Genomic DNA, 25032 nt, shown 5'->3' with positions numbered 1-25032 from the left:
ATTGCTGATAATGCTGCTGTAAACATCGGGTGCATGTACCCCTTTGAATCTGTATTTTTGTGTCCTTTGGGTAAATACCTAGTAGTGCAGTTGCTGGGTTGCTGGGTAGTTCTATTTTTAACATTTCTTTTCAAAGATTTTATTTATTTTGAGAAAGAGGGTGAGCGGGTGGGGTGGGGTGGGCAGAGGCAGGGGGTAAGAGAGAATCTCAAGCAGACTTCATGCTGAGCATGGAGCCTGATGAGGGGCTTAATCCCACAACCATGAGATTGTGACCTGAGCCAAAATCAAAAGTCGGGCTTAACTGACTGAGCCACTCAAGCACCCCTCAATTTTAACTTTTTGAGGAACCTCCATACTGTTTTCCAGAGTGGCTGCACCAGTTTGCATTCCCATCAACAGTGTAAGAGGGTTCCCCTTTCTCTGCATCCTTGCTAACATCTGTTGTCTCCTAATGTTGTTAATTTTAGCCATTCTGACGGGTGTTAGGTGGTATCTCATCTTGGTTTTGATTTGTATTTCCCTGATAATGAGTAATGTTGAGTATCTTTTCATGTGTCTGTCAGCCATCTGGATGCCCTCTTTGGAAAAAAGTCTAGTCATGTCTTCTGCCCATTATTTGGTTTTTGGGTGTTGAGTTTGATAAGTTCTTTATAGATTTTGGATACTAGCCCTTTATTAGGTATGTCGTTTGCAAATATCTTCTCCCATTCTGTAGGCTGCCCTTTAGTTTTGTTGACTGTTTCCTTTGCTGTGCAGAAGCTTTCTATCTTGCTGAAATCCCAGTAGTTCATTTTTGCTTTTGTTTCCCTTGCCTCAAGCGACGTGTCTAGTGAGAAGTTGCTATGGCTGAGGTTAGTGATGTTGCTGCTTATGTTCTCCTCTAGGAGTTTGATGGTTTCCTGTCTTACATTTAGGTCTTTCATCCATTTTGAATTTATTTTTGTGTATGGTCTAAGAAAGTGGTCCAGTTTCATTCTTCTGCATGTTGCTCTCCAGTTTTCCCAACACTATTTGTTGAAGAGACTGTCTTTTTTCCATTGGATATTCTTTCCTGCTTTGTTGAAGATTAGTTGACCATATAGTTGTGGGTCCATTTCTGGCTTTTCTGTTCTGTTCCATTGATCTATGCGTCTGTTTTTGTGCTAGGACCATATTGTCTTGATGACTACAGCTTTGTAATATAGCTTGAAGTCTGGAATTGTGATGCCTCTAGCTTTGCTTTTCTTTTTCAGGATTGCTTTGGCTACTTGGGGTCTTTTGTGGTTCCATTTAAATTTTAGGATCGTTCTAGCTCTGTGAAAAATGCTGGTGATCTTTTTTTTTTTTAAAGATTTTATTTATTTATTTGACAGAGAGAGACACAGCGAGAGAGGGAACACAAGCAGGGGGAGTGGGAGAGGGAGAAGCAGGCTTCCCGCAGAGCAGGGAGCCGATTTGGGACTCGATCCCAGGACCCCGGGATCATGACCTGAGCTGAAGGCAGTCGCTTAACCGACTGAGCCACCCAGGCGCCCTGGTGATCTTTTGATAAGGATTGCATTAAGTGTATAGATTGCATTGGGTAGTATAGACACTTTTACAATGTTTGTTCTTCCAGCCCATGAACATGGAATGCTTTTCCATTTCTTTGTGTCCTCTTCAATTTCTTTCATAAGTGTTCTATAATTTTCAGAGTACAGATCTTTTAGTTTTACCTCTTTGGTTAGGTTTATTCCTAGGTATCTTATGGTTTTTTGGTGTAATAGTACATGGGATCAATTCTAAAAAGTATTATAATATATCTGTTTTCAAGGGATGTTAGTCATATTAATTTTATGAGTTAGGTTACATTAATGGGCTTGCCATCCTTGTAGAGAGTTTTAGTGGTAATTACAAAAGTTAAACTGACATTTCTTACATCCTGTAAAAAAATGAACATGTTGGACCCACTTTTGATATCTGAATCTGTTGATAAATGTTTGTAATGACCACATGAATTTTGGTTTTGGTATATTGCTTAAAATTGGTTCATATATAGTCTAAAAGAGTAGAGTGAATACTGTATAGTCTGATGCTTCATATAATAATCATTTATGTCTACTACATAATTTTTTCCCCATAAAGTTTTGGAATAAGTTATGAAAAACAAAACTTATGGCTGCTCTGTTATGCATTTTTAAAGGAAAGCACAAGAGAAGAAGTTCCTGTGAAGACTATCCAGGCTACTAATGCGAAACTTAACCCTGTTTGTTTTCATGACACAAATGCCAGTAAAGGTGATTTTGACTTAATGGACCCTTTGAAACTGGAGGCCGGGTCTCTTCATCAAAATAAGCATTTGGCATCTGATTCAGAAAGAGTTTTGCCCGTGGATAGATGTTTAGACACTGAAACGCCTGAAGTGTCCATTCAAAAATATGTGGACATAGCATCTTTGAAGCCTGTTAGTGACAGTGAAATTAATTCCACTGATAGTCTTCGGTCACCAACTAGTGAAAGGCGAACATGTAATTATTATAAGTCCATTAAAAAGAGTAAAGAGGGTGAGTAGGTCTTTTTTTTTTAAAAAATAAAAGTAAAGAAATGTATAAAATGTTTATACATTTTGAATAGAATATATTTTCAAGTGGAACTTGCTTTATCTTTTGTAATAAAATAATTGTGTTTTATGGATTAGAAATTGTATCTTTATTCACAGATCTAGTGGAAATGTACTACTCTAAGTCCTAGTTTTCTTTTCCTTTTGCCCCTGGTTCTCCATTACAGATTTTTACTGGGTTAAGGCTGGCTTATCCACCATTAGAGAACTTTCCTTTTGTGGGAATGGATTTTCTTTTTTCTAACTAGTTTTGGGCAGATTTCAGTACTGTTGATAGATAAGTCAACTAAGTAAAATTATTAAGAATATTATATCATTTTGTTTCATATGTCATTGGATATTTTTGGAATTTTTTAGATACAGATCTACCACAAAGTGTTGTCTATCAAAATGAAGAGGGCAGATGGGTCACTGACCTTGCATATTATACATCTTTTAATAAAGAACAAAATTTAAATGTGTCTCTAACTGACGAGATGAATGAAGACTTCAGATCTGGTTGTAAGTGTATTGATAACCACTTTATTGTACCATTTTCATTGTTTTTGATGGTGTTCTGAGATTACTCTGTATATATTGGTTAGCCACATCAAATCACTTTTGGAGTATACATTTGAACCTTGAACAATGTGGGGGTTAAGGTGTACCAACTCCTTGCATATTTCAAAATCTGCGTTTTTGGAGTATACATTTGAACCTTGAACAATGTGGGGGTTAAGGTGTACCAACTCCTTGCATATTTCAAAATCTGCATATAACTTTTGACTCCCCAAAATCTTAACTACCTACAGCCTACTCTTTACCAGAAGCCTTAAGCGATAACATAGTCAATTAACACCTATTTTGTATGTTACATGTATTATATACAGTATTCTTATAGTAGGGTGAGCTAGAGAGAAGAAAAAGTCAAGAAAATCATAAGGGAGAGAATACATTCATAGCACTATACTGTATTTATAAAAAAAAATCTGTGTTAAGTGGACCTGTGTAGTTCAAACCCATGTTGTTCAAGGGTTAGCTGTAATATTTAGCTTATCAATAGTGTTTATAGGAACAAAGGCTTGAGTTAGTGCTAATCATTGCAGAATGAGCTGAGCCTTTTCCTTAAGGACAGTGAGTCAGACTATCATTCTTTTATATCAGTTTAGAACCTTCATATTGCAGAGTTAACAGGGACCTCAGGCTGTACATTCTCACTTTTAAAATTCTGTCCTGAACAAAAGAAATATTATGATAAATGAGCAATTACAAAATCCAGTCTGTTTTGGAGTAAAACCTAAGAAATATGGAAGCGATGGGAGAAAAGTGACAGAAAAGATAAATCTCAAAAGATGAGAGCATTAGGAATATCAGCTAGGTTTGATTAGCAGAATCTCTGACAGTGAAAGGAAAAACCAGTTTCAGTCTGCCAAACAAATTGCATTTTGAGCCTTAGTCTATGGAGATGGTGTGCCACGGAGGCCTCCAGTGCTGGGCACCTCTAAACCTGCAATGAGGAAAGGCATGAATGCCTTGAAATGGCCTGTCAAGCCTAGTCTTATTTTTAATAGACTCAGAACATGCCACAGCAAGAAGTTACTCTAACTCCTGTTTGTACTAAGCTCCTCCTAAACATCTAATGATGTGGAAGGTAGAGACAAATAAGGTATTTTTCCAGCCTCTAAGAAATTGTCCATCAGCTAAGGGTGGTAAGACAAGAGTAAAACAACCATCAGCATTATAAGAAACACAAACCAAATGGTTTTGGAGTTTAGAGGAAAAATAACTTTTGCATGAGTGGGTGACAAGGATTTCACATAGGAGGTAGCTTTTGAGGTAAGAGTTTGAACAGGTAAATGTTTGAGGGCATGAGAAATTCCAAATGGATAGGAAACCCAATGAAAGAGAATGAAATGAGGAAGTCTGGGTGTGTTTTGAGAATGGTAAATAGTCCAATGTAGTTAGCATTTATGACAAGATATGGGAAGAGGAGAGTAATAAAAGGTGAAGAGGTGAAGCTGGAGAGGTAGAGTAGGGCCAAGGAGTGGGTTGAGCTTTGACTACCATGTCAGAGTTGAGGCTTGTGTGGTAAGCAATAGGGAGCCACTAAAGACTTCATTTGTCCAACTTCTGGCATCAATGGTCAGTTGATTGGGAGATTCCTTAGGATATTGTAGAAATCTAGGTGTCACGGTGAGAATGAAAAGCAAGTAGATAATGAAAGACCTGGAAATAAAATGGTTAGGATTTGGTGACTGGATTTCAGTAGATAGAGAGGCAAGAAAAGATTGAGGTTTGTGGTCTGAGTTACTTGAGAAAATGGCAGTACCGTGAACTGAGATGGGAAAATTAGAAGAAATTGTAGAATTTTGAATAACTGTGGTTTGAGGTGGGAAATGTGAGCCAGAAACTGGAAATTAAATTAAGTTCAAGCTTGCTCAATAATATCTTGATTTAGAAAGAACACGAGGGTACAGGCTGGACAGTGGATATCGACTGTGTCACTTAAAAGTGGTCATGGAATTCTCATGTGTAACTGGTGGGGGTGTAAAGTGATAGAACCATTTCAGAAACTTGTCTAGCAGGAGCTTTTGGAGGTAAACTTTATGAACTTCATACTTTGGGGCCCCCAGTAATTCTGCACCAGAGTATATATCCAGTGTATAGATGTACTCTTCACCAAAAGACTAAAATATTTATAGCAGCACTATATGATCAACTCCGAATTAGAAACTCCCCAATTCTCATTAATGATAGAATGGATTGTGTTTATTCACACATTGGAATGCTATGTAGCAATGGGAATGAATGATGTGTAGCTACTTGTAGCAGTGGGGATGAATTTCACAAGTATATTGAATGAAATAAGGCAGAGTAAAGAGTACATGCTATATAAATCTATTTGTATATATTTCAAAATGTACCCTGCTCTGTGGAGTAAGAAGTAAGGATACTGGTTATCCTCCGATGGGCATGTAGTAATGGGAAGGAAGCTTGATTGGCCTTTTGGGGGTGCTAGCAAAGTTCTCTTTCTTGATCTAGGGTGTTGATCTGGCCACACAAATGTGTTCATTGAGTTGTACACATAAATACTCTTCATATGTATATTGTACTTTGGTCAACAGTTTTTAAAAATTCGTGATCAGACTGAGAAAAAATACTTGCAATTCATGTTACAGGTTAAGGGCCCATTTTCCTAATGTGTAAATAGTTCTGATAAATAAGAAAAAGACCAGCTTTTCAGCATAGAATTAGGCAAAATATATAAACTGGCAATTTAGAGAAAAGGAAATGAAAATGGTTGTTAAATGTTCAAAAAAAGTTCATGGAACTTATTCATGGAAAGAAACCACTCCATGATACTATTTTTCCATTATTTCACTGGCAGTGATCCAATAGTTTGGTAATAAAACTATGTTGGCAAGAGTGTGAAGGAAATAGGTATTGTAGTATTTATGGCACAGGGTCTAGGTAGAGCAGTATTACAGCATCTAGCAAAATTACAGATGTACACACCCTGTAACCAAGGGGTTCTGCTGGGAATTTATTCTTCAGATAGGCTTGCAGAAATGGTATGTGATACATATTGTTTAAAATAACAAAAGGTTGGAAGCAATATGGATATACAAAACAGGGGACTAATTAAATAAGGTACGTCCATACAAGGAAAATACACCGTGGTCATTAAAAAAGGGGAAAGTTGGAACATTCACTAATACGGGATAATCACGAAAATAAATTGTTTACATTCCAAGACCTAGAAGAGCATATGAAATATTCTGACATTTATGTAAAAAGGTGGAAGGGGGGAGGACACACACATTTATAAATACATATGGTGTAGAGATTTTTTTTTTTTTAAAGATTTTATTTATTTATTTGACAGAGAGAGACACAGTGAGAGAGGGAATACAAGCAGTGGGAGTGGGAGAGGGAAAAGCAGGCCTCCCGCCGAGCAGGGAGCCCGATGTGGGGCTCGATCCCAGGACCTGTAATCATGACCCGAGCCAAAGGCAGTCGCTCAACGACTGAGCCACCCAGGCGCCCCAAGATTTTTTTTTTTTTAAAGAGAAAGAAATGGATTGCAGGAATCCCTAGCTACTGAACTAAAAAATCAAATAGATTCAAATCGGGATTTCAGGGGTACTTTATATATTGGTTGCTTTTGAAAATGTGGGATGTAGGGTCAGGAATGATGGGGAGACTTTTCAGTGCCATATTCCCTTTTATGTCTTTGGTTAATTTCTCAAAACTCTTTGTTGAATCATACATATGTGTACCTTTGCATTTTGAACTATGTAGGTGTGTTACTATTTAAGGAAAAATAAAATAGATAAAAGAAGTTTAATGAAACCATCCTTGTGGTTAGGGAATGAACAAAGGCCAGGTTGGAAAGAATGGTGAAGAAATGGGGAAAATGATTATGGAATACTGTGGGGAAAAGTGTGGTGGAAGGAAAGAAAATGAGAGATAGGACACCCTCTGCCCCATTTCTGCCTTGCCCCTCTCTGACAGCTCCATGCATCTGAGTCACTATATCACTTCTGCTTATGGCCTAGGTTTTAAACATGGCTGGGGGGCTGGGGTATATGGCCTGCTTCAAAATTTAACAACTAAAACATTCAGGAGATACTTGAAAGGACTATTTTAGATTTGGCAAAGAATTGGGTATAGATTCTTAAAAAAAAAAGAATTTCTATTTTCTCATAATTGCTGGCTGATTTCTGGTGAGCATACAAGGTAGCAATATTACTGTAGATTTTTCTTTAATTGAAGAATCTGTTAAAGTTCAGAGAAAAAAGTACTTCGGAGTGTAATAAAAAGCAGTTGGAACTGTTTAGTTAATGGTTTGAAAACATTTGATTTTTTAAAAAAGATTTATTTATTTGAGAGACAGAGGGAGAGTATAGAGGATGAGTGAGAAGCAGACTCCCTGCTGAGCAGGGAGCCCGACATGGGTCTTGATCCCAGGACCCTGAGATCGTGACGCGAGCTGAAGGCAGCCGTTTAACCGACTGAGCCCCAGAAAAACATTTGATATTTAACGCAGTGAAGTAAATTAAGTTTTTCTGGGCTATCTTCTTAGTGGTCTGATTTCCTACCTCCCCTCCCTTGGCTGTTAGATTTGGTTGGTTGATACTTTCACATTTTAGAGCAATGACTTTTAACATACTTTGAGTCATGGGCACCAGAGAATCTTCATAGAAAAATTTTTATGTGAAAGATTGTGTTTTTCATGTGATTTTGAGAGTTTCATTGTTCTCCTGATGCCCTTTCATAGAGCTCTAGGTTAAGAATGTGTTTATATAAGAAATGATGGGTTCACAAGGTAAAGAACCCCCACTATCCTAACAGGTAAGGATCTGAGCTATCTCTGGTGTTCTGTTTTTCCTGATTGGAAATATTCTATTTCTGTTCTCATTGTGTTTCTCAAGATATTAATGTTGAACTATAAGGGTTTCCAAAAGGGCAATTTGGATCTGATTAGCTCCTGATGGACTAATGAGTGTGGGGGGACACCTCTCTTGTTTGGGCCATGGTAGACTGTCTCTTCCGGGTTGCATGCAACTTCCCATTTCAGCCAGTCTCCTAAAGTACCAGGCAGAGGCCCAGAGTGGGTAGCAGGCAGGCAGAGAGCCTGCAGACTTTCCGATTAGTCAGTATGTTTAAAATTCTTTTCGATTCTAATGCCTTGAGCAGGATCATGTGCTTTCTAGTTTGCCACTATCCCATCACTCCCTGTTGTGTCACACCTGGTCCTTTCTGCTCATCCACCTCTGGTCTCTGAGGCATTTTAGTTTGTGGCTTTGGTTTAGAGATTGAAGGTATCCAGGCCCATTCATTTCCCTAAGGCAAACTGAGTTGCTTGGTAGGAACTTTGAGGGCAGATGTTGGATAACCATTTGTTTTAGTTTGTCCAGGTTGTGGGGTTTGCTGGGATGTGGGACTTTCCTTTCTAAAACTGAGACAGTCTTGGGCAAACAGGTGGTTGGGTACCCCAGCAGACCTCTTCACAAGTTTACAGTGACTTACTGTTGTGATGGTTCCAGATAAAATTTCACAGGTATTCACGGGTGAGTGCCTTAAATCAGTTGTGCCAAAATCTTCAAAAGCTAAAATTAGTGTGAATCTTTTACAAATAAAAAGCTTACATTGTAAAGGCCCTTTAGTAAGTTAGGACAAATTAGTAGCGGATGAAATCAGTAACAGTAGAGTGTTCATTACCAAAAGTTTGAGAACCAGAGACTACGTACTTAAAACTGATGTATAGTTGTATGATGAAAGCTTTCATATACTTTTTTCAGTTATTTTCTTTAGTGTTTCATTTTCCTAACTAGCTAAGTTTTAAATATCTGCTAGTTTTTAATTAGGCATTAGTATAATTTAATTATATAAACTAATTCTTTTTTAAGCTGAAGCACTGGATTTGATTAATCAAGATGAAGAAGAATTTAATAAAGAGCATCAATTTATGCAGGTTTGTATTTTATTGGCATTACCCAAAGTTTAAAATTTTAACCTGTATTCTTTCTGGGTAGATACATAGTTTGTATAGAATTATATCTTGTTTTCTCATGTTTACACAATTGCTTTTGCATTCTTACTCTCAGTTATTAATTAAAAAGTAACTGGCACACTAAAATAATGTTCAATTCATTTAGAATCACCTTAATAGGCTTTAAAGATCTTTCCGTAGTTTTTAACCATGTTTTAAAATGAAGTAATGCTATTTTAACAAATTGAATATGTTCATTACCTTATTATTAGCTGCTTAAGCTTGAATTTGTCCTATTTTTTTTTAATTAAAATGTTTAAATTTTCTTAGTTCAATTTTCTTATTTTTGCATATTAGAAGAACAGAAAGAAGCCTTGCTGGGGAAATAAAATGAAACAATAACTTTCTCTCTAGGAAGAAAATATAGATGCCCAGAACACTTCAGCTGCTCTAGGGGATACGTCTTGGGGAACTTCAATTAATTATGGTTTGTTGAGGAAATCACTTAGCACATCAGATTTGGACAAAGATGATGCCAGTTATTTACGCCTATCTTTAGGAGAGTTCTTTGCTCAAAGATCTGAAGCTCTTGGTTGCCTTGGTGGCGGTTACAATGTGAAAAGAGTAAGTATAATATGTGCTACAAGTGGTTGAATTCACCAGCCCTTATATTTTGAATGTTATGATGGTATTAGCTACAGCATAGTATCTTTACAGCAGGGACAGAATAGGGACATGATAGAATTGTGGTAGACAGCTTAGGTTTTATGGTTGGTCAGACCCTGACTCCAGTCCTAGTTCTATCTTTTAACTAACTCTGTGACATGGAACAATTTATTTAACTCATCTATGCTTTAATTTTCCAATTTTTAAAATGGAGTGCTATTTTATAGGGTTTCGTAAGAATTAAGTGTGATGAGACACATAAAGCATTTAGCAACCAAGACTAACTTGCACCAAGTATTCAATACGTGTTATTGATATTGCTATTTTATATCATTCGTTGATGGGAAGAATTCGAAGATTGACTTTTTTAACCTCTTACCTGAAAACATGTTTTGAAATATAGGAAAGTTTTGGTTTAATAAGTTGTAATACATGTAAAAATTGGAAAATGTAAGCAATAGTAGTAAGTTCTATGAAGAATGGTGAGGAGTTGCTTTAGCTGTGGTGATCAGGGCGACCTCTGAGGAGATGGCATTGAACTGGGACCTAAATGATGAGAAGGAGGAGGCTGCCAAAAGATCTGGAGGCAGAGTGTTCCCAGCAAAAGGGGACCATCTATGTGGAGGCTTGGAGGTAGAAACTAGAGTGGCATATTGAGGAACAGAAACCAGGCCAGGGGAGCTAAATGTAAATGGAGGGAGGGAGAGAGGGTAGGATGGTTCAATGGTAGAAGAAGACCAGGACCAGATCATGAGGGGTCTTTGTAGGACTTGGGTTCATGTGAAATTAATTGGGAAGAAGTGCTTGGAGGCAGGGAGCAACTTTGTCGTGGTGCCGGCCCCATCTCCATGTGTGACATGATGCTACTGTATATGGAACCTGGGTGGAGAGGAGCAGTGAACTGAAAGGAGGAATAGCAGCAGGCAGAGGGTTAGTACATGGGAAGAGATGTGGTGAAGGCTGGAGTCTAGAATGATAGTACAGACACAGAAAAAATCAAGGATTCAAGATTTCTTTTGGAGGTAGAGTCATAGGGCTTGATGAATTCCATATAGGGAGTTGGGTTATTGGAGGGAGTGGTATTAAAACTGGATTTCACTAAATATAATTTGAAATAATAGCCATGGTGTTAGAACTCAAAGTCGATATACAGAACATAAATTTGAAACTAAACTGATTTTGATTCCTTACGTTTCTCTGACTGGTCTACCTGATAACACCTCAGAGCAATGTTGAAGAGAAGTGATGATGTTGGGGTTCCCTGACACATCCTGTCCCTGTACATTCCTGTCTGTGCAGTGAATTAAACAATGAAAATAAGTGCTTTGGAGAGACAGATTTTCCTGCCTGGATTGATTGGGGTTTTGACATTATGAGAGAAGTTGAAGAAGAAATTAATTCCTTACTCAACAAACAAAGCAGTGGATCATGGAAAAATAGATCTATCATTTAGAATTTCTGTTTTGGTTTTAGTTATGAAATGTTACTTGCATTCAAGTTGCTGGATCAAAGGAAGAAATTCCCAGGTGAAGATCTATCGAAAATTGAGTGCATTTAATAAGTTTACATTTCAGGTCTATCATGTCAAAGTTGTATAGGAAAGACAGGTGGGAATTCCCTGCTCCTTAACACTTTCATCCAAGTGCTAGGAACATACCAAATCTTAATACAGATTTTTTTTTTTTTAAGATTTTATTTATTTGACAGAGACACAGCGAGAGAGGGAACACAAGCAGGGAGAGTGGGAGAGGGAGAGGCAGGCTTCCCGCTGAGCAGAGAGCCCGATGTGGGGCTCGATCCCAGGACCCTGCGACCATGACCTGAGCCGAAGGCAGACACCTAACGACTGAGCCACCCAGGCGCCCCTTAATACAGATTTTTGAGGATGTATTATATAAAATAAATATCCTTGAACTTGTAAGTTTTAAGAAGGCAGGACATTTTTGACATTTTATCTTTTTTTTCATTGATATGTCACATCTTTTTTCTCATTGATATGTCACACTGATGATTAACAGTGCTGACACAGTAGCTGCTCAGTAATAATTACTGAATGAATGAAATATCTTTTCTGGGTGGTTTGAATTTGGATTTCTTAGTAAGAGCAGCTTATTTGGCAGTATTAGTTTTGATGATTGAATATAGTAGTAAGGAAATAAAAGTAGACTTTTAAAGTTCATCTCTAGTTATTTGAGTTTAAATGAAAAGAACAATTATTTTGTTGAAGTAATTCAGCTAGGTTACCCATAGTAAGATAAAATAGTCTAGAATTTCTCAGAGCAGTTAAAAATTAAGGAAATAATTCACATGTTTATTTTGTAGCCATCATTTGGTTATTTTATTAGATCACCAGAGAAGAGAGAACCTGTTGCTCTCATAAGAAAATCTGATGTATCAAGAAGTAATTTGGAAAAAGAAATGGCTCATCTTAACCATGATATATTTTCAGGTAATGGATTAAATGAAGGAGTGTTTAGTAACCTTTTTTTTACCTATAAGTTAGTGGTTATATGATCATGTTCTTATAAGAGTGAAAATGTATATATTGTTTTGAACTTTTTTCAGTATTACAGATATTCTTCTTCTATAACCCACATTGCCTTTTTAGTTGAAAGTAGAAACAAGATGCCCAAATCCATCTAAATCCTTTTGTAAAAAACCAAAGTAAATATAATTTTTTCAAATGGGCTAGTTAATTTTGACCTGTTAAACTACTGAGTTAGTGAACTGTAGTTACTATTATTATATTTAGGTAGACTTTTGGTTTAAAAGGTATTTTGAGATTTCGACTATGATAGTCTAAGTATGATAAATATCCATGATAAATTTTTTTTTAAGATTTATTTATTTATTTAGGGGGGTGGTGAGGGGTAGAAGGAGAAAGAGAATCTCCAGCAGACTCCCTGCTTAGCATGGAGCCCAATGTGGGCTCGATCTGAGAACCCTGAGATCATGACCTGAGCCAAAATCAAGAGTTGGATGGTTAACCAACTGAGCCACCAGGCGCCCCTCTATGATAAATATTTAAAATCAAACTTTCTTGATAATAACATACAATTATTGAACAGCTACTTTTTGTTAGTACAGTGCCTGGTGCTACATATATAAATTGTACAAAATATGCTCCAGTCCTTAAAGAGCCTGTATCTAGTAGAGGAGTTGGGATAAAGGAGCTATATATAAAATTAGTTGATTTTCTATTATTGTAAAGAGGGACTCATTTTTATTTTTATTTTTAGAGAGCGTGCGTGCGTGAGCAGTGGGGGAGGGGCAGAGAGAGAGGGAGAGAGAGAGAATCTCAAGCAGGGTCCACACTCTCAACATCCCTGAGATAACGACCTGAGCTGAAACCAAGAGTTGGACGCTCAACCAACTGAGCCACCCAGGTGCCCCAAGAAGTACTAATTTTTGAATTCAGTTTATTGTATATTTGTGAAATGTTTAAAGCTGAAAATATTAAATGAGTTTGTCAGTATTTGAAACGGAGAGATTAAAATCCACAATCTTCTTCAAAGTTTAAACTTGGCAAAATCAAATTAACAGTGCCCTGATCCTTTGCCCTAGTGACCGTACATTTAAATAGTTTTTGTGAAGATGACTTTTAATTGAGGTACAAAGACTCTTTCTTGGCAATTAATCATGTTGAGTGGTCCTTATCCTACAGATTGTTTCTGTGAGACAGTATATAGATGTAAGTTGAATTATTGTATATTTTCTACAGGAGACTTAAAAGCACAGCTAAATGAAGGATCAGTTACACTTCAGGCTGAAGAACTGGAGAGTATTTCACAAGTGGATGAAAGTGATGTGACATTAACTGCCAATAACTGCAAAACAGAGGTATCTTGAGCTTTCCATAGAGAAAAACTAAAACTGCATTGTCATTGTTCTTGTCTAAGATCAATATAAAGTCACATGTGAAAAATGTATGCAGTATAACATTGGTTGGTTTTTCTTGGATTCAGTTTTATTATAAATGTCCTTCAAATTTTCAGAAACATTTTAATCAACATATAATAAATATACATGCTAAGTACATACATACTAAACATAATAAGCATACATAAATTTATTTATAAAACAAACTTGCAGTCAGTGAGTTACCACAACTTACCTGTGTACACCCCCAGATCAAGAAAGAGAACACCACTAGCAGCTCAGAAACCATTTTTTTTTTTTGCCCATTCTGAGCACTACTCCTCCTATCTACTATTAATTTTGCCTGTTTTTGAACTTTATTTACAAGAAATCATGTACCATGTATTCTTTCTCTTTTTTTTCACTTGTGTTTACTAGGTGCAACTATGTTAAGTACAAAAGAAGCTTATTTTTCATTACTATATATAGTATTCTATTATATGAATGCCCTGCATTTGCTATGCCCATTAGACATGTCCATTGGACATTTGGGGTCTATCTTATGTTAATATGACACTGTGGCTTTATAAGTCTTGTTACCTTATTTTTCATGTTAGGTATCTTGACTGTTCTTGGCCCTTTGCATTTCCACATATGTTTTAAAATCAGATTGCCACCTTCAGCAAACCAACCAGTAGCACCGTTGGGCTTTTAACTGGTGTTCCATTTAATCTCTAGAACTGTCAAATTGACACCTTTATAATTCTGAATCTTATAATTCATGAAAATTACATATCCTTCCACTTAGGTTTTAATTTTTCTCTGTATTTTATGATTTTTGTGTGTGCAGAGATTACATACATCTTTTGTAAATTGCTTTCTAACTTGTTGAAACAGTGTTTTAATACTACCTTTCTTAGCTTCACTCTTCCTTTTTTTTGGCTAAACGGAAATACATGTTTTTTTAAATACTCAACTTATATATAGCAACCATGCCAAATTTACTATTAACTCTAATAATTATTTGTAGATTCTTTGGATTTTTCTGTATATGCAGTTTTATCTTCTGAGAATAACAATAGTTTTGTTCCTTTCTGATTTTGATACCTTCAATTTCTTTGACTGGCCTACCTTATTATACCTCAGAGCAGTGTTGAAGAGAAGGAATGATGTTGGGTTTCCCTGACAGGGTGGGAAAGCTCTTCAGTATTTATTTTTAAATTGGATGTGTGCTACTGCGTGACCAACTAATATTTGACAAAGCAGGAAAGAATATCCAATGGAAAAAAGACAGTCTCTTCAACAAATGGTGTTGGGAAAACTGGAGAGCAACACACAGAAGAATGAAACTGGACCACTTTCTTAGATCATACACAAAAATAAATTCAAGATGGATGAAAGACCTAAATGTGAGACAGGAAACCATCAAAATCCTAGAGGAGAATATAGCAACATCTCCGACCTCAGCCATAGTAACTTCTCACTAGACACGTCGCCTGAGGCAAGGGAAACAAAAGCAAAAATGAACTATTGGGACTTCATCAAGAGAGAAAGCTTTTGCGCAGTGAAGGAAACAGTCAACAAAACTAAAAGGCAGCCTACAGAATGGGAGAAGATATTTGCAAACGATGTACCTGATAAAGGGCTAGTATCCAAAATCTATAAAGAACTATCAAGCTCAACACCCAAAAACCAAATAATCCAATTAAGAAATAGGCAGAAGACATGAATAGACTTTTTTCCAAAGAAGGCATCCAGATGGCTAACAGACACATGAAAAGATACTCAACATTACTCATCATCAGGGAAATACAAATCAAAACCAAGATGAGATACCACCTCACACCTGTCAGAACGGCTAAAACTAAAAACACAGGAGACAACAGATGTTAGCAAGGATGCGGAGAAAGGGGAACCCTCTTATACTGTTGGTGGGAACGCAAACTGGTGCAGCCACTCTGGAAAACAGTAGAGGTTCCTCAAAAAGTTAAAAATAGAACTACCCTATGACCCAGCAATTGCATTACTAGGTATGTACCCAAAGGATACAAAAATACAGGTTCGAAGGGGCACATGCACCTCATTGTTTATAGCAGCATTATCAACAATAGCCAAACTGTGGAAAGAGCCCAAGTGTCCTTTGACTGATGAATGGATAAAGAAGATGTGGCATATATAAAAAATAGAACATTACTCAACCATCAGAAAGAATGAAATCTTGCCATTTGCAACAATGTGAATGGAGCTAGAGTGTATTATGCTAAGCAAAATAAATCAGAGAAAGACAAACACCATGTGATTTTACTCATATTAGAATTTAAGACACAAAACAGAAGAACATGGGGAAAAAAGAGGTAAAACATAAGAGCTTAACTATAGAGAATAAACTTGAGGGTTGCTGGAGGGAGGTGGGTTGGGGATGGGCTAAATGGGTGATGGGCATTAAGGAGGGCACTTGTTACGATGAGCACTGGGTGTTATATGTAAGTGCTGAATCAATGCATTCTACTCCTGAAACCAACATTGTACTGTATGTTAACTAACTAGAATTTTAAATCTGGAAGAAAAAAATAAATTAGATGTGTGCTGTAGGTTTTTATTTATCATCGTTTTTAAAAATTCCCTTCTGATACTTGTCTGCTAGTTTGTTTTGTTTTTAACTTGTAAGGAGGTTGAATCTTGTCAAATGCTTTATTGTGTCTGTCAAAGTAAGCATCAGCTTTCTTTTTTTCTGGTAATGTGGTGAATCACAAGAAATAGTTTTTGAATATTCTACTGTTCTTCTATATTTGGAATATACCTATCCTTTTTATAGATCATTGGATTTGGTTTGCTTATGGTCTTTTCAGAATGTTGTGTCTGTGTGAGTGAGCAGAATGCCTTTTTGGTTTCGGTATCAAGGTTTTGATCGTCTCATTTTCTTCTATTTTTCTGAAAGAGTATAAGAATGGTGCTGTTATTTTTATTTATTTTTTTTAAGATTGGTGCTGTTAGATTTTGGTAGAGTACATTGGTGAAATCCTCAGAGTCTGGAATTTTCTTTAATACTTTTTAATTGCTGATTCAATTTTTTTTAAAGATTTTATTTATTTGAGAGAGAGTGAGCGCGCACAAGTGCATGAGCGGGGTGAAGGCCAGAGGGAAAGGGAGAGGAACAAGCAGACTCCCCACTGAGCAGGGACCCTGATACGGGGCTCGATCCCAGGACCCCAGGATCATGACCTGAGCTGAAGTCAAGACACTTATCTGACTGAGCCACCCAGGTGCCCCTCAGTTTCTTTAAAAGTTACAGGACTAGGGCGCCTGGGTGGCTCAGTCGTTAGGCGTCTGCCTTCGGCTCAGGTCATGATCCCAGGGTCCTGGGATCGAGTCCCACATCGGGCTCCCTGCTCGGCGGGAGGCCTGCTTCTCCCTCTCCCACTCCCCCTGCTTGTGTTCCTGCTCTCGCTATCTCTTTCTCTGTCAAATAAATAAATAAAATCTTTAAAAAAAAAAAATTAAATTAAAAAAATAAATAAAAGTTACAGGACTATTCTGATCTTTAAAACTTGTGTCAGTTTTAGTAAATTGTAGTTTCCTAGGAATTAGAACCTTTCATCTAAACTTGAAAATATATCACTCCATATAAATTGACAAATATTGACCATAATATCCTCTTGTGATTGTTTAATATTTTAGGTTCTTAAGGAATGTCTTCTTTGTTATATATTGGCTCTTTTCCCTCTCTTTTCTCTTAGTCATTCTTACCAGGTACTTCTCAATTTTATTAATTCATTAATTTTATTCTCTGTTTTCTATTCAGATTTTTTGGTCTTTATTTCCTTCCTTAAATTTTCTGGGGATTTAACTTGTTGTTTTTCTAACTTCTGGAGATAAATGTTTAATTTTTCTTCCTTTCTGCTTTCCTTACATAAACATCTAATGGTGTAAATTTTCCTGAAAGCAGGAATTTTGTTGCATCCGTACTATTTTTTACATCAGATATTTTTTGATACATCATACTGTCTTTATTATTCCATTTAATGTATGTTCTAATTTCTCTGGTCTGTTGTGTTTTGCAAGTGTATTGCCCAATTTCCAAACATTTAGGGGTTTTCCAGATTTTAAAATATTGAGTCTAGGCCTTTGAAATTTGCTGAAACATGATATATGGCTCAGCATTTGTTCCATTTTTGAAAATATTTTCTGTGCACATAATGGGAATGTCTGTGGTGTGATCTTTGGTTGCTCTCTTCTGTATATTTTATTTAGGTAAATTTTATTAAATCATAGTAATGAAACTGTATCCTTAAAATTATTGTACTTGTTCTTTCAGTTACTTAGATATTAAAATCTCACACTATGATTATGGATGTTTCTGTTATTCACTGTGAGTCTGGCAGTATTTGCTTTAAAAATTTTGAAGCTGTGTTTTTAGGTACATACAAATTAGAATTGTTCTCTCTGGTGAATCAGACCTTCTGTCATTGTGTATGACTGCCTTTGTTTGCAGATAAAGCGCTTTATGCCTTAAGTCTAGTCTGATATTAACATAGGTAACACCAGCTTTCTTTCTTTATTGTTTATTGAGTGTTTCCATGTTACATCTTTTTCTATTTTGCTTTTAACCTTTTACAGGAAATGTCACTGAAATAATTTGAGGCCATGGGAGATTTAATCTTCCAGACAGGATTTATGTTTGCTTCTGACATGAATGAGGAACACCAGCAAGACATAAATAGGAATCATGGGTAAACAACTGAAATGGAACCAACAGCAAAGAAACATAAACCTATTTAATATTTAAAAATGCAAGTTAAGACTTCGGTCTCCAAGTAATAGCAGACTAAGCAATGCAAACCAACTCTGGCTGACAACAGTTAGAACTGGATAACATATCCAGAAGCATCTTTTAGAAGGTACTGGAGAGCTAAAAAAGGAGCAAAAAACTATTGGGCCAAAATCCAAGAGAAGAAAGAATCCCAGTACTGAGAGTGCTCTTCCCTGTGGGGATCTGTTGCTTCAAGAAGATGCTGTGGATAAGATTTTAAGAAGAAACTCAGCAAAGGTGTTCTTATGGGAGTGAGGGTATAAAAACAGAGTTCAGTGCCTACCAATGATGAGAGGTAGGGAGAAGCCGTGGTAAAGAATCGTGCTTTAGGATGAGACCACAAAGGGTTACACACCCTAGGATAAAAGGCAAACCAAAATTAGGCTGGCCCTCATAAGGACTGAGGGCCAGCTCCAATCAGCTCAATCCCAGTACCTGGATCAAAGTGATCTGAGACTGCTGGTGTTCCTCATTTCTAACAATTGAATGAAATTACCAAGGATTATATTTGGAATCACAGTGGCTCATTGGTTTCTCGATCCCAGTATCTTAATGTTTTATTTTAAATTATTGTCTGGTTCAGTTTTAACACCTCCTTAGCATCTCTTTAACTCCTGAAGATTTTTTAAAAAATAATTGATAATCCAATTTTGTGAGTAACCCAGTACTCTGTAATTAAAGTTGATAACAACTGTCTTTTTTAAAATTAGGGTATTTAATTGGTATACCATTAATTTCTAGCTGCTGTTAAATTTTATGTAACATCTAAAGATTAAACTAATATGTACATGTCCATGAAACTGAGATAAATTTATGATGTGAATTTTCTCCTTTCTAGGACAGTTTCTTCATGAGTAGCAAACCCCGAAGATACAAAAGCAAGCCACCCATTGATGGTGATTCTGTACTTAGGATAAGCACCATTGCTTCAGCCATTGCAGATGCATCAGTAAGTACTGATCCTTCCCAACTTGCTGCCATGATCAAGGCACTTTCAAATAAAACCAGAGAGAAGACTTTTCAGGAAGATAATAAACAAAAGGACTATTCCACTGTGCCTCATTTCTTGCCTAATGATACAGAAAAAAGTAATGGATCCAGCATGTTTGATATGGAGAAATACCTTAAAAAAACAGAAGTCAGTAGATATGAAGGTGGACTGGAAAACTTTTCAAGAGCTGGTACATCTGATCGGTGGGATTTATCTTTGCCAAAAGAACAGTTTACACGAGACATCCATACAGTGGACTTAGGTGCTGCTGATATAAGTATAAAGGAACCAGAAGAAAATACAGCATTTACTTTTTATGGTGAAAATGGAGAGAGCAAGAATCAAGAATCATTTAGAACAAACTGTCCAAATTCAATTCTTATAAATAGAAAAGAGAATGAAAGTACAATAGTTGATGTGAAGACATATCCTCTTGACAACAAATTACCAGATATTGGTAACTGCAAAACAGCCACCTCAGTAACATCTAATAGTTATTCATTAGTAAGGAACCCCAGGATAGCATCTGTTTGGCTGTCAGGAGAATGTGAGGAAATAACAAATAATAGAGAAAATCAGAGGCAAAATGAGTGTGTTAGTGAAGCAAGCAATGGTGAAAAACATGTGACTTTTGGAAAACATTCCATAATTACGCCTAAAAATGTTGGTAAGTGTTGAAGTAATTGGTCACATTCACAAAATTACAAGTGATTTTTGTTGTTGTTCTCATTGAAAAATAACACCTTTCTGATAGATTTGAAAAATCACTCTCCTGAGCGTGGTGGACATGGGTCAGAGGATGACCAGGATAGCTTCAGACCTTCCTCTTCTCCACTGAGTCATTCTTCTCCTAGTGAAATTTCTGGAACAAGTTTATCAGGGTAGGTGCTTACTTTTTTTTTTTTTTTCTTTAATAATAAAAATACGTGTTCAGTAGAAGAATATTGGAAAAAGTGTAAAGAAAAATATTTATGGGTTCATTTCTCAAAGGTAACCATTGTATATATTTTGTGAATTTGTTTCAGACCATTTTTCTGTGCAAGTTTTTATACTTTGTTCTCACTTATTATAATGATTCTTTGTATTTAAGAGAAAATTAGTCTGCACAGTGAATCAGCCACGGATTATTTGATGCCTTTGGTGGATAATGGGAGATACTATATTTTACTATATTTTGTCATTTTATTTTTTGTTTTGCCATTTTAATGATACTGAGATGAACAGCTTTGCCCATAAAATTTTTTTCCGTGTTTGACTGTTTCCTAAGGATAGATAAGTAGAAGTGAAATTCCCAACTCAGGAAATTATTAGCAAATTATTTTCTAAATAGGTCTTAAAGACTTGCATTCTTACCATCAGTGTATGATGAGAGTATCCATCTCACTGTTTTCTTATCAATATTTTAAATCGCTTAAAGGTTGGATATTTTTTATCTTGTATTAATTTGATTTTTTAATGCTAATGAGATTGGTAAATACTTTTTCAAGGGTTAGAAGAATCCTAATACTTCATAGGTTTTAACTCAAGTTATAAGAACTTTTTAAAATGTAATTTTTCAAAAATGCCATAATTTGCATTATTCAAAAAGTACGCATATAGATATATGTGTGTGTATAACTTTTGAACAGTGTAAACTTACTGCTTTATGAAATGTTTATATGTGTATTTATAAATGTATATATGTGTATATTTGAAATGTATACATATGTATATATGTGTATATGCACTCATGTGCATGTGTGTATTTCCCTACATTACCGTGTTCCTTTTCTGCCTAGTTCCCCAATCCCCTCACCAGGGAACTGCTGTTATTAGTTTCTTAGGTATTCTAGAGTTTCTTCATGCATAACCAAATATGAATATATATTCTTACTGTCATTCCTTTTTATACTCAATATAGAGTCCTTTACGCACTTACTTATATTTTGCTATATAAAGTTACTTATTACAGCTTCATTTGTATTATAGTCACTTTGGTCATGTGAAATAGATCTATAGGATAAGTTCCCAGAAATGGAGATTTTTGGATCAGAGTATTTGCATTCATGTACCTATTTAAATTAGTACAACCATGTCATAGAGGTTGTACTGGTTTAATTATCCCACCAACAATTTAAGAGAGAGCCTGTTTTCCCACAGCCTCATCAACAGAATGTTTATAAAACTTTTTGATGGTTGACATTTTGATAGGTGAAAGAAATAGTATCTCAGTATAACTTTAATTCATATTTTTTAGGAGTGATAATGAGCATCTTTTCCTCTATATTTGTATTTCCTTCACTATGAAATATCTATTCATATTTGTTGCACATTTTTCTCATGGATTTTTAGTCTTTTTTGTCTCCATTTCTAGGAGCCCTTGATGTATTAGGCAGAATGAATAGCCCTTTGTGATATGAGTTATATATTCTAGTCTATAGAAGCATTTTTTTTCTTTTTACTTTGCTTGTATTTTTTTGCCATACAAAAAGTTTATTATTAAATTTACAAATTTTGTCTTTTATGGCTTTTTTTTTTTTTTTTAAGAAAGCAGGGAGGGAGAGAGAATCTTAAGCAGGCTCCACATCTGGTGCAGAGCCTGATTTGGGGCTCAGTCTCACAACCCTGAGATCATGACCTGAGCCGAAATCAAGAGTTGGACATCTAACTGACTGAGCTACCTAGTTGCCCCTTTTATGGCTGTATAAAGTATCTTTTATATGTTTCTCTATTGAAAGATTTTAATAAACAGAAAAACTTACCTATACAGTAAAATTATTAAAAATGTTCAATATTTTGAAACAGGTTGAAATTATATCTGATTTCAAAGTTATCTATTAGGTATTTCCCTGGCTGCCATTGGAGTTTTGCATATTCATCTGAAATGGTATGGGTAAGCTAGAGTTAACAATTAGTAGAGGCTTAAATTCTTTCCTGTTTCAGTGACTCTTTGATACCTTGTCTTGAAACACTTTTTCATATACACAGCCACCTCTTATTTAACGGCTCATGTTTATAAAACGTTAGAAGTCATCCACCTCTACCAAATTTGAAGGTCATCTGGCCTTGACTTGTCAGGATGGATGTCATCTACTGATTTTTCTCCTTTATCTCCCCTCTAATATTTGTCTGTAAAGTCATCTGAATGTTTATCTTTGTACCGTTAAATATGCTTCTGCTTCTGACACTTGTTTTGCCAGCTTTTAAATGATGTTGAGTCCCAACTGTGTTAGTTTCCCATGCCTTCCATAACAAAGTGTCACAAACTGGGTGGCTTAAAACAACAGAAAGGTATTGCCTCATACTCTGTAGGCTAGAAGTTCAGGGCCATGTTCTCTCTGAAGCTTTTTTGGGGAGGGGGTGCAAGGCTGGCTCAGTTGGTAGAGCATGTAACTCTTGATCTTGGGATTGTGAGTTCCAGCCCCTTGTTAGGTGTAGAGATTACTTACAAATAAAAAAATCTTTAAACTGAGGCTTTTAGGGGAGGATTCTTCCTTACCTCTTCCAGCTTCTGGTAGTCATAGGCGTCCATCGGTTTGCAGATGAATTATTCTAATCTCTGCCTCTGCATTCACATTGGATTAAGGGTCCAGCCTATTCCACTATGACCTTATTTTAACTAATTACATCTGCAGTGACCCCATTTCCAAATAAGGTCACATTCTGAAGTATTGGGGGTTAATACTTTAACATATGTTTTTTTGGAAACACAGCTCAACCCATAATAGTGTCTATCACCAGTGAGAGCTTATTCTCATGTTCTTTCCCTTTCTACTTTTTTCTTTTTTAGTTACGTAATTTCTGCATTGGCATTTCATTTGCATTTTGATTCATCCTATCCTATACTTGTTTAGTTTTTATTCTTTAGTTAAATATATTCTTATTTTTTATTTTTTATTTTACTATGCTATGTTAGTCACCATACATTACATCATTAGTTTTTGATGTAGTGTTCCATGATAAATATATTCTTTTCTAGCCATCAGGTGTTTCCTCTCTCTCGACTGACTGAAGTATGTCCTATGGTAGTTTGCTCAGAGGACAGAGGGAACATTACTCGCTAGGCTCATGTTCCACAGTTAACCTGTGGCTTTTGTAATGAAAGCATAGCGTGGCTTTGTTTAAAATCTTTGGCTTATGCTTTCCTCCCTTAAGTCTTCTGTAGGGATTGCTTTACTGTCTCTGTGGAATGAAGGAGGGAAATCTGAGGCACCCCAATTCTTTCTGCCTCAGAATTGACTTGATCTTTTTGTAAGCTTATGCCGAAGATGCTCTCTTTCAAGTCTAGTTTAATTTTATTAGGCTATATCTCTGTGTTGACTCTTCATGGTTATTTTGTCGCATCATACAGTATACCCTTCAGTATGTGAATTCAGGCATTTATTTATTTAAGGAAAATTTGCCACAGCCCTTTACTGCCCCCAGAACTCTAGTGATGCATATGTGGGATCCATTTTGCTTGACGTCTACATTTATTTTCTCTTTAATCCTTTAAGAACTTACTATTTTGGAAAAATTATAGATCACAAAGGTACCACCCAGTTTCCCCTAGTGGTTACATCTCTCATAATTTTAGCATGGTGTCATCACCAGAAACTTGTCATGGGAACAGTGAATGTGTGGGTAGAATTCAGTGTCATTTTATCACAGGTGTGAATTCATGTAACCACCACCACAATCAGAGATACAGAATTTGACCATCACTGCAATGATCTGCCTCTTTCTTAATTTCTGTTTCATCTTATTTGCATTTCACATTTTTTATCTCTGCATTCCTTACAGTGTTTTCTGCAATGTCTCTTTCCCCCTGTGTACTTTCCAGTTTCATCTTGTTTTCTGTGGTTTTGATATTTTTTAATTGTATATGAAGGCATTTAATAAAAATATAAGTACTCTTATATAAAGCCTTACATTATTATTTTTTCCGTCACATTGCCCTTGGTCAGAGAGAATGCTGGCTGGCTGGTCTCACTCTTGGACCCACCTGATTTTTTTTTTGTCCTTCTAAGAAAATATACTTAATCTGTTATGTATAGGAAATAGACCTTAGGGGGATACTAAAGTTTCTCATGAACTTGGTATATGTTCAGATATTTTGAATGAGGGTGTCATATTTAACCTTTCTAAAGTGACCGTGGAATCGGTAAGCTTACTCCACATGCATAAGCTAGCCAGGCACCTGCAACCCCGCTTCTTAGTGTGGGGCAAAACAACAGGACTTAATGAGAAAAGGCTAATTTAGAAGAGGGTAAGTGTGCCCTGAATTAAAATCGCAGGGGAAGATGAAATGAGAGTGATGCAGTGTTGCTGAGTTACTCAGCACACGTGTTTTGCTGCCCTAGCCACCAAAGCAAATACGAATTGAGATCAGTCTCTGGTATGTAGATTAATCCATGAATCATTTGGGGGTGTGGTTTAGCCTACTAGTGTGCTCACTGTCAGATTTTTGGCCCACTCCTAACCCAGTTTTAGGATTTCACAGTATGCATTGTTGTATTTTATTTTTACTGATGTATAATTAACATACAGTAAAATACACGGGGTTTCATTTAGTGGGTTTCTGACACTTACATACACCTATGGAAACACCACCACCTAAAATATATAGAACATATACGTCCCTCCATTAACAATCCTTTGCCTTTTTCAAGTCAGTTCTCCTCCTCCTTCCC

The 25032-nt window shown here is 36.2% G+C and overlaps 1 protein-coding gene across 3 annotated transcripts in view; it reads left to right on the top strand.

Annotated features, from left to right (window-relative positions):
* Positions 1-25032, top strand: part of CEP192 (centrosomal protein 192) — a 135395-nt gene that overhangs the window by 53230 nt on the left and 57133 nt on the right. For all 3 annotated transcript variants that reach the window (XM_081802585.1, XM_081802584.1, XM_081802583.1), the window contains 8 exons: positions 2165-2525; positions 2939-3082; positions 8974-9038; positions 9471-9680; positions 12045-12171; positions 13444-13562; positions 19229-20048; positions 20136-20262. In XM_081802585.1, coding sequence (XP_081658711.1) covers positions 2165-2525; positions 2939-3082; positions 8974-9038; positions 9471-9680; positions 12045-12171; positions 13444-13562; positions 19229-20048; positions 20136-20262 — 1973 coding nt within the window. The remainder of the gene's footprint in view (positions 1-2164; positions 2526-2938; positions 3083-8973; positions 9039-9470; positions 9681-12044; positions 12172-13443; positions 13563-19228; positions 20049-20135; positions 20263-25032) is intronic.

This window comes from Leptonychotes weddellii, chromosome 13 (assembly GCF_054177405.1).
Source record: "Leptonychotes weddellii isolate Sample4059 chromosome 13, ASM5417740v2, whole genome shotgun sequence".
Taxonomy (NCBI): Eukaryota; Metazoa; Chordata; class Mammalia; order Carnivora; family Phocidae; genus Leptonychotes; species Leptonychotes weddellii.
This window is presented reverse-complemented; position numbering and strand designations above follow the sequence as displayed.